General features: G+C 33.8%; 2 protein-coding genes across 2 annotated transcripts; one reads left to right on the top strand and one right to left on the bottom strand.

The window, feature by feature from the left end:
- Positions 1-2266: 2266 nt before the first annotated feature.
- On the top strand, positions 2267-3407 carry LOC116005665 (protein RKD4-like). Its single transcript, XM_031245910.1, has 2 exons — positions 2267-2485; positions 2688-3407. The coding sequence occupies exons 1-2, from the start codon at positions 2267-2269 to the stop codon at positions 3405-3407; spliced, it is 939 nt and encodes a 312-aa protein (XP_031101770.1).
- A 599-nt stretch (positions 3408-4006) lies between these two features.
- On the bottom strand, positions 4007-6466 carry LOC116007210 (microtubule-binding protein TANGLED). Its single transcript, XM_031247821.1, has 4 exons — positions 6271-6466; positions 5945-6087; positions 5779-5840; positions 4007-5164 (listed from the first exon to the last, which is right to left on the bottom strand). Exons 1-4 carry the CDS (start codon positions 6358-6360, stop codon positions 4191-4193), a joined length of 1269 nt encoding a protein of 422 aa, XP_031103681.1. The 5' UTR covers positions 6361-6466; the 3' UTR covers positions 4007-4190.
- Between the last annotated feature and the right edge of the window lie 2243 nt (positions 6467-8709).

Below are 8709 nucleotides of genomic sequence, written 5' to 3'. Positions count from 1 at the left end.
CAAGCTTAGCGTACAGATTAAAGAACTTAATTAATCCCTTCAGATTTGACATCAACAGCTGTAGATGAACTTGCATCATGTGCAGAATAAGAAAGCTTCGTCAAGTACTTATATCTTTTCTTCCTCCAAGAAGAGTTTCTGATTTTTATAGTTTCGAAACTAAACTCAACTCTTGGGTCTCTCATCATCCGCTCTTTTTCCATTTGTAGCTCTTTAACCCTCTCATCCCGGTTAGATTTTTTCTTGAACTTACTCATGGTTTGAACGCTTTGAATTAGTCGATCCATACTTTTCAACTTCATATACGGCCATCGATTGACACCACATTTCCTGCAGATTTGTTTAAACTTTACATCCCCAACTTTCATTTTTCTTGCCGCCTGAGAAACGGGTAAATGAAATAACTTAGAAAGCATTTCAAAACTCCATGGATCTTTGGGGGTAGGCTTTTCATCTGCAGCAATTATACCCGGATTAGATGTCTCTTGAACAACTTGTGCATCACCCTCAAAATCCCAGAGAGGTAAAGTAAAGTCATGGTATTGGTAATCCCATATATAATCCTCGGTATTTTCTAAAGTTGAATAGATGACCTGGCTAGAAGCGGGAGTTGGAATTACCTCGTCATCATCCAGCCTCAAGAGTTTCTTTTGAGGCCATTTGGAGATTCCTAATTCCCTGCAACGAACCTTTAAAACTGTAAGTCTCATCTTCAATTGAACGGCTGCTTCATTTATCGGTAAATGGAAAAAGCTTGAAATCATTTCCTTAGTTACCGTACTTGAATCACAAAACGTCCTCTTGACCCATCTTTTCTTATCATTCTTTTCAGGCATCACATCTGCAGATTCACCATCATCAACACGCTCATGTGTAGTGGTGGGTTCAACGTCAACAAACGGATCAATTTCATTTGCAATTCCTACTTCATAAAGTGGTTTATTTCCAATTGGTGGTTCAATCGGTCCTAACAGATCATTCTCGAAATCATAAAGGGGAGCTAGATTTAGCTCGCCTAATAATGACGCATCATCAAAATCATTACAATAAATGAATTGAGAATGAGAAGAGGACGAAGCATGATTCGCCATTTGACATGAAATATTATAAGAATGAGAAATAAAATCAATGAAGAAAGATGAAAAAAATAGATAATGTTGGGAAGAGCAAGGCAACAATCCCTGTAATATGATGAAAAAATTTGACAGTTCTTAAAGATGCAAACAATGCAGCTAATATTAACCTTGTACACTGAGGTTGTCTCGGATTTCAGAGGATAACCACGTACTAACAAAAAAAAAAGAAGTGGAAAACCAAAACAATATAACATCTTTTCATGCTGCATTTAGAATATAAAACTATAGGCCTAAATTTACACCAAAAACGTAAACAAAATCTAGACTAGAAAAAATAAAGCAAACAAAAAAAAAAGTCAGGTTAACCTTTTGACATTTTTTTTGTATTGTTTTTTTTATTTGTTTTGAAATGCGTGTAATTAAACTTGGAATTAGGGTCAAATAGGTCACCGAACTTCAAACGAAATTGCAATTAGGCTATTGAAGTCAAAAACAATGCACTTGGGTCCCTGAACTACACAAATGTATGCAAATTAACCCAAAGTATCTTGTTTGACTTGATCTTCCTGTTATCACCTTTAAAAATAATATTTTAAAATAATTTTAAATAAAATAATTAATTAAAATTAAATTTAAGAAAAAAAAAAGGAACTGCCGCAAATCTTCCTCTTTCAGTGGCCTATTTGGCCGTTATTACATTAAACTTTTTTAAATTAAAACTTTTTTTTACATGTCCTTTAGTCCTCCGAAATCAGCATATTGTTTTGGAGTTTAGCAGATATCCACGTACTTACAAAATCAATTGTCAAAAAAAAAACAGTATACCGTCTTTTCATACTGTGTTTAAAAGGTAAAACTAAAGTCCTAAATATACCCCAAAAAATACAAATTGGGATGCCAAAGAACTTTTAAAACGCGGTCTCTAAAACCAGACAGAATCAAATAAACCAAAAAAAACAATTCCCTGTTTACCTTTTGACGTTTTTTTTTTAAAATTTATTCTGAAATGTGTGTGATTAAACTTTGTTTCCATTAATTTGTCAGTCCGACATGTCCTTTGCTCCTTTGAAAGCAGCACTTGGTTTTTCTTATAAGAAAATTATGTTTGATCATTTCCTTACAGCCGTCAATTAACCTTCCCTTTCACCTTAATTGTTTTATTTCTTTATACTTTTAACATTTCCAATCAAATGGCAAATTATGTTTCATCCTCATCTCATTCTCATTCGCTTTCTTGTTCTGACTTTGAAGATACTTCCTTTTGGAATGAACTAAATCTACCTTCTCTTTTGCAGATTGAGAATGAGTTGTACACACTACTAGAACCATCTGTTGAAGGTGAACAAGTTATTGACGCTGAGCCGGTCGCCCAAGTTGTTCCACCTGTTTTACCTAAACCTTTGGAAGAGGTTGCAGTCGAGGAAAAAAAAAAACACTCCGGTGAAGAAAACCTTGTGTGATTCAAGAACGATCACTAAGGAAATGATCTCAAGTTATTTCCATCTTCCGATTAGTGAAGCAGCGGTACAATTAAAGGTTGGTGTCACAACATTAAAGAATAGGTGCAGGATATTAGGAATTTCCCGATGGCCTCGAATAAAACTCTTGAAGTTAGAGGATGAGGATGATAAAGAAATTCCTATTTCTTCTCCTGAACAAGATTACCGTCCTTTTTTTAATCATGCTGAAAACCACCCCTTGGATTATCACTTCAATAATCCAACTTCATCTCCAACAGGTAAAACTTTACACCAAATTCAACAAAGTTGTTGCTCCGCCGAACAATTAGATTTCGACTGGGGTCTTGTGAATGACATGCTATGTGGCCAAAACGATGTTCCACTTGAGGCGCCTCCAGTTGTAGCTGAATTATCCAACTCAACTGAAATCATTGTATTTGACAAGAGAACCTCTAAACACTGGGGTTTAAATACTATTTCAAAATTCTTCCACTTACCCGCAGCCCAAGCAGCAAGGGAGCTCAATGTAAGTGAAGATAAGTTGAAGAGAATGTGTACAAAATTGGGAATTAAACGATGGCCATACCGGAAATTGCAAAGCATGGACAACCTTCTTGAGAACTTACAATATCTCAGCAAAGACAAAACATATGCTGTCAACAAAGAGAAAGTTATTGAGCTTCAAAAGGAAAAGGAACGAATGTTAAAGGACCCAAACATTGAGTTACGTGCAGAGACTCAAGTAATTAGGGAATCTTCAAGAAAGAAAAGAAGATATCAACATTTGATGGATATTGCACACGCTGCTAAATATGACAATTCATGGAAACTTCATGGCGTCAAATCAGAAGTGATAGATGAACCACCTTAAGTTTCACAAGATCATTATTGTATTCTCGATTTCATTGATAATTAAAGCTTTTCCCGTTCTTAATTTTCTTTTGTAAAAATAAAAAATTTAAATAAATATATACTTTTGGGTAGTAATTGTTTCATCATTTGTCATTTTATTTGTGTTTTATTTTGTTTTTTAAAATATATTGGGTTTTCCCCTTTGCATACTGCCAATTGACTCTGCCAGATGAAATGGAATGATAAACAGAGTTTCCTTTTGTACAAACGCAATATACTTGAACGAACATGCTTTTATGCAAAGCTAATTATATGTGACAATATCGTCTGTAAATGTTGCAAGTAATTAAATATAAAATTGAAACATATTAATATTATTTTACACTTACTCATCCCAATCTATTACTCTATTATGGTCATGATGTCAATATTACAATCTTTTTTTTTTCATGAATAAGTTCAAATAAACATTTAATGTTAAACTTACATAAATGAGTTTACGTTGGGCCTTGCATTACGCGCAACGCGCGTATCTTAGCTAGTATATCATTAAAAGGTCAATTAAAAAATTACCAATAATGGAATTGTAATGTGTATAAATACAATAGATACATAATATAGTTCAATATATAGAATATATTTCATTGTCCTTCATTTAGCAAACATGAATTATTGAGGAAGCACCTCACAGTTGAAAGTCTGATAGGGCCAAAGAAAAAGGCACACACAACTTTATACCAATCAAAATCAAATATATAGACATGAAAAAATACAAAAAATGCAAACAAAAGAATCCATTGAATCACAATCGCCGAGCTGGGAATTGCTTTGGCAATGAAGAGCCCGATGGTCGTTGTTTCAATCCACTCATCATCATCTTCATTGCATCAGCATCATTCTGTACAGGTTTCCTACTCTTCAATGGTGAAACAAGCTTGTTTGCCAACCTTGAAGGCGAAAACGATCTTCTCATCATCTTTGAGGGTGATGATGATACTAGCTTGTTTGCCAATCTTGAAGGCGAAAATGATCTTCTCATCTTTGAGGGCGATGATGATGGTACTAACTTGTTTGCCAATCTTGAAGGCGAAAATGATTTTCTCATCTTCGAGGGCGATGATGATGGTACTAACTTGTTTGCCAATCTTGAAGGCGAAAACGATCTTCTCAGCTTTGCAGCTGTAGACATCTTTGGAGACTTCTTAGACACAGCAGCAGTCCTTGTAGGAGAAATAGACAATGGAGGGCTCCTGATTTTGACCTGAAACTTGGAAGGCTGGTGGGGGGACTTGATCAAGAACTTATGAGGCGTTTTCGGTTGAGCATTTGCAATCACAGGAGACTTTGTTCTGCTCAACTTCTGTGTAGGGGGGGAGGATGAATGGAACACAGGGTTGGGGAAAAGAACAGTCTTTTTAGCCCATGGCCTATGCCTTGGAGACACCCTATTAGCCATGTAGTACTTATTGCAGTTTTCCCTCTCACAATTAGGAGGAGAAACAACAACCTTGAAGTTTATTCGCCTCGATCTGGCACGCTGGAGAGACGGAGTAGCCTGAAGGAGTTTAACCTGTTTCTCCTTCTTCCTTCGAGCCCGAAGCTCAGAGTTCTCGGGGCTTGGCTTCTTCTTTTGCCTGATTGTGAGGGGAGGAGTTTTGGGGTCATCTTTGGCTGCTGCTTCTTCCACTATTTTTCTTGCAAATTGGCTTGCTTCTAGGATTTCATTTACTGTCTCCCCCAACAGCATTGCTGGTAGTGACATTCTCTTCCACTCTCCTGTATAAAACCCCCCCACCATCAACCTTTTTCAGACAACTTAGTACAACAAATGCAATGATTTTATATGTTGGTATACACACATAAAGAAAGGTCTGAATCACATATTATTGTGGTGGGGTTATCTCTTCATTTCTTATTCATATAATAAGAATTAGACTTAATAATCAATCTTGGACTATAACAATATTACCAATTTAGTCATTGACTATCATTCTTGCCTAATTAAGTCCTTAACTATGAAAACCTTACTTAATTTAGTCCTTTGCTATCATTACTGTGAAGTCTCTATGTATTTTGAAGGCAATGATGTAATTTCACACTTTTCAGTACTTAAAATAGTCTTCCAATTATGTAAAAATATCCAAAATGATACTCTAGACATACATATGAGAACTGAAATTACCATTTTGCCCTCAAAATACACAGCTTAGGGATGACTAAGTTGTGTAGGGTTTTCATATTTAAAAGATTTTATGAGAGAAGAGTAGTAGTTGATGAACAAATTAGTAATTTCACCATAGCCAAGGACCATTTTTGCCCTTTTTAACTCTAAAAATTATGTTTCAAAAAGATTGGTAATTGTTCAATCTATATATGTTAAACTGTGATACCTGTTTTTGTAGTTGCAGGCAACTTTCCATGAGGAGATCTGTTAGAAGTGGCATTCTTGATCCTGAAAACAATAATAATAAATTAGAAAGGTTGAAGTAAAACAAAATCCCAGAAATTATGAGGAAAAATATATAAGGGTGGGGGGGTTATTGTTATGTGGTGTACCTGAGAGATTCTTGTTTACATCTGAGGCTAGTCCTCAAATAGCCTCTGGTGCTTCGAGGGCTAAGAGTCACACCAGAAATGACCTTGCTCCCTCCTGTCACCGTGTACTGTAGCTCCTGCAATCTAGCCATACACTTGTCCACCTTCACCAAAAACAACATCAAATTTTCATTCTTTTCAGGGTACCCATTTCTCAGAAACACCAAAAAAATTGAATCTTTATTAGATTGAACAGAAAAAGGGAAGGGGGCAAAACAGATTGGATTATAAAATTAAGGATTAAGAGAGTGGGGTGGGGAGGGGACCAGCAATAATTGAAGAAATACCTTGCTTAGAGTTTCACGGAGAAGTATGGGGTTGAGAGGAGGCACCGCCATTTTCCTGTGCTGAAGCTTTGGTGGGGTTCTGGCCACCATTTTCTTTTCTCCTTCAAATCAAAAGAAAGTAGATATGTGTGGGACTTCTCTCTCTCCCTCTCTCTCTAAACCGCTCCTGCAATTCACTTTGTCTCCGAAGTGGAAGAAGGGACTCACTCAAGGTTATCCAGTAGAAAGCGAGATTATGAGAAGAACAAAAAAAGTGTTTGACTTTTTGGGAGTGTAACGGATAGTTGTTTTTTCATTTTGCTAACGGTCGACTCTATAGCCGCTAATGTGTACTGAACGGCTAAAAATCTTATTTTTTAAATACTCAATAAAAACTCGTAATAATTAAAGCTTTTCTTTATATTTGGATCTTGGACCCATAATCTGGGTTTCTTAACTCTTAAGTTTAACTATGCAAATTATTCTCATTATGCAATGTACCATGTTCCACCATTGATATAAAATTCATTTTTAATACATTAGATATTCATTTTTTGAATATATATTATTTGTGTACTAAAAATTCATTATTAGATAATATTATCATGTACTATGTTTATACACTTGTGTGAGACCGTCTCACAAATCAGGATTCGTGCGACGGGTCGGGTCGGGTCGAAGCAACATGCAAATATCATACTTAAATGTGTAAATGTCATACTTATATGCTCAAATGTAATACTAATCAGAATACAATTTTTGTTACTTATAAAAGAAAAAGTAATTCATTTTTCATAATGAGTAATGTTGACAAGTGCCCCTTATTTATAAGAAAAAATATAATACTTTTGAGGTAAAATGTAATACTTTTAAATTGAAATGTAAAAGTATTATATTTTCCCTTAAAAGTATTACATTTACCCTCGTAAGTAACAAAAATTTTATTCCTGATTAGTATTACATTTGAGCATGTAAGTATGACATTTGTGCGTATAAGTATTACATTTGCATTTTGATCCGACCCGTCTCACGGTGAAACGGTCTCACTCAAGTTTTTGCCTATGTTTATAAATATAAACTTCAATGTATGTAAACATTAAACTACAAGTACAGCACATAAAATATACAAAAGAAAATAACAGGAAATGATTACAAATATCTTTTGTAAAATTAAAAACATATTTATAAAAAAAATTATAATAGTTATAGATCGACTTAGCGAAAAGTGTCTGGTAGTGGTGTTAGTCAGATTTGAGTAAAAAGAGTTTTTGCATGTACCTTAATTTTGAATAGTAAAAATGCACTTTTTATTGTATTTTTTTTTTCTTTTGGTATATCAGCCAGTCTCACATAACAAGTCAACTGCAACAAAATTTAGACCTAACCACGACACAATATTCTTTATTTTCACATTGTGAACCTTATTTCCCCCAACAAATAAGAATTGCATTTTACTTCTTATGGTATAGATAAAATTTGAAGAAAATAAATTAATGGGGATGTGTCAAATCCACTATCTCTTTGAGAAAAGAAATAAACGGAAAAAAAAAAACAAAACAAAACAAAACAAAAGTTTTAATGGTCTAACCGTCTAAGGGCATTTGTGTCCTTAAAAACTAAATGTACAACTTTTAAAGCACAAAATACAAATTATTTGAATTAAAATAAAAGTACAAATTTTAAGGATATAACGGCCCTGTTTGGTAAAGAATTAGTCTATCAGTCAATTTTGACCATTATTAATTGTTTAACTTGGTTAAAAGATCAATATAAGTGTTTGGTTAATAAGTTTTTTTGTAACTTCAAAATATTAAATTTCAAAAGGTTACTCAAATCAACCTTTTCAATTAGCTTTTTGAGAAAAAAAAATTTGGTTAATAAGTTTTTTGTAACTCCAAAATACTAAATTTCAAAAGATTACTCAAAGTAGCCTTTTCAATTAACCTTTTAAGAAAAAAGAAATTAGGGAAAATGGGATTTTTTTCCCCCTATGTTATGTGCATATAGCACTTTTTCCCCCTGTGTTATTAAAGTGACAGTTTTTCCCCCTGAAATATTAAATTGACATTTTTACCCTTAAAAATAATTATTTCATTATTTTTTCTCCAACAAATTATTACTTATATGTATGGATGATCACGATTCGGTTCGAACCTAACCAAACACTGTAGCAATCATACTGAAATAGTATGGACGGGTTCTGGTTATGATTCAGAACCAAAAAAATAAAATTAAATAATTGTTGAACCGTGAACCGGAACTGAACCACAGTCATATATAGTGAAAATGATCAAACACTTATTTGATAAATCAGTACGGTTCGGTTCCAATTTCGATTTTGAACCGCCAATCAAAACTTTTTTAATTTATTTTTATGATTTTATTTCTTATTTAAAAATAGTCTAAATTTGTTTTCAAAAAAAAAAAATAGTCTAAATTTAACAATTATTTTATTTTATT

The sequence above is a fragment of the Ipomoea triloba genome, chromosome 15 (assembly GCF_003576645.1).
Source record: "Ipomoea triloba cultivar NCNSP0323 chromosome 15, ASM357664v1".
NCBI classification, from domain to species: Eukaryota; Viridiplantae; Streptophyta; class Magnoliopsida; order Solanales; family Convolvulaceae; genus Ipomoea; species Ipomoea triloba.
This window is presented reverse-complemented; position numbering and strand designations above follow the sequence as displayed.

Excerpts from the sequence above, each read along its gene's own strand:
- LOC116005665 (XM_031245910.1), top strand. The coding sequence starts at position 2,267 with ATGGCAAATTATGTTTCATCCTCATCTCATTCTCATTCGCTTTCTTGT. Across the intron at positions 2,486-2,687 it reads TACCTAAACCTTTGGAAGAG|TTAGAGGATGAGGATGATAA; the intron begins GTTGCAGTCGAG and ends AAACTCTTGAAG.
- LOC116007210 (XM_031247821.1), bottom strand. The coding sequence starts at position 6,360 with ATGGTGGCCAGAACCCCACCAAAGCTTCAGCACAGGAAAATGGCGGTG. Across the intron at positions 5,841-5,944 it reads TGTAAACAAGAATCTCTCAG|GATCAAGAATGCCACTTCTA; the intron begins GTACACCACATA and ends TATTGTTTTCAG. Across the intron at positions 5,165-5,778 it reads GCCTGCAACTACAAAAACAG|GAGAGTGGAAGAGAATGTCA; the intron begins GTATCACAGTTT and ends GGTTTTATACAG.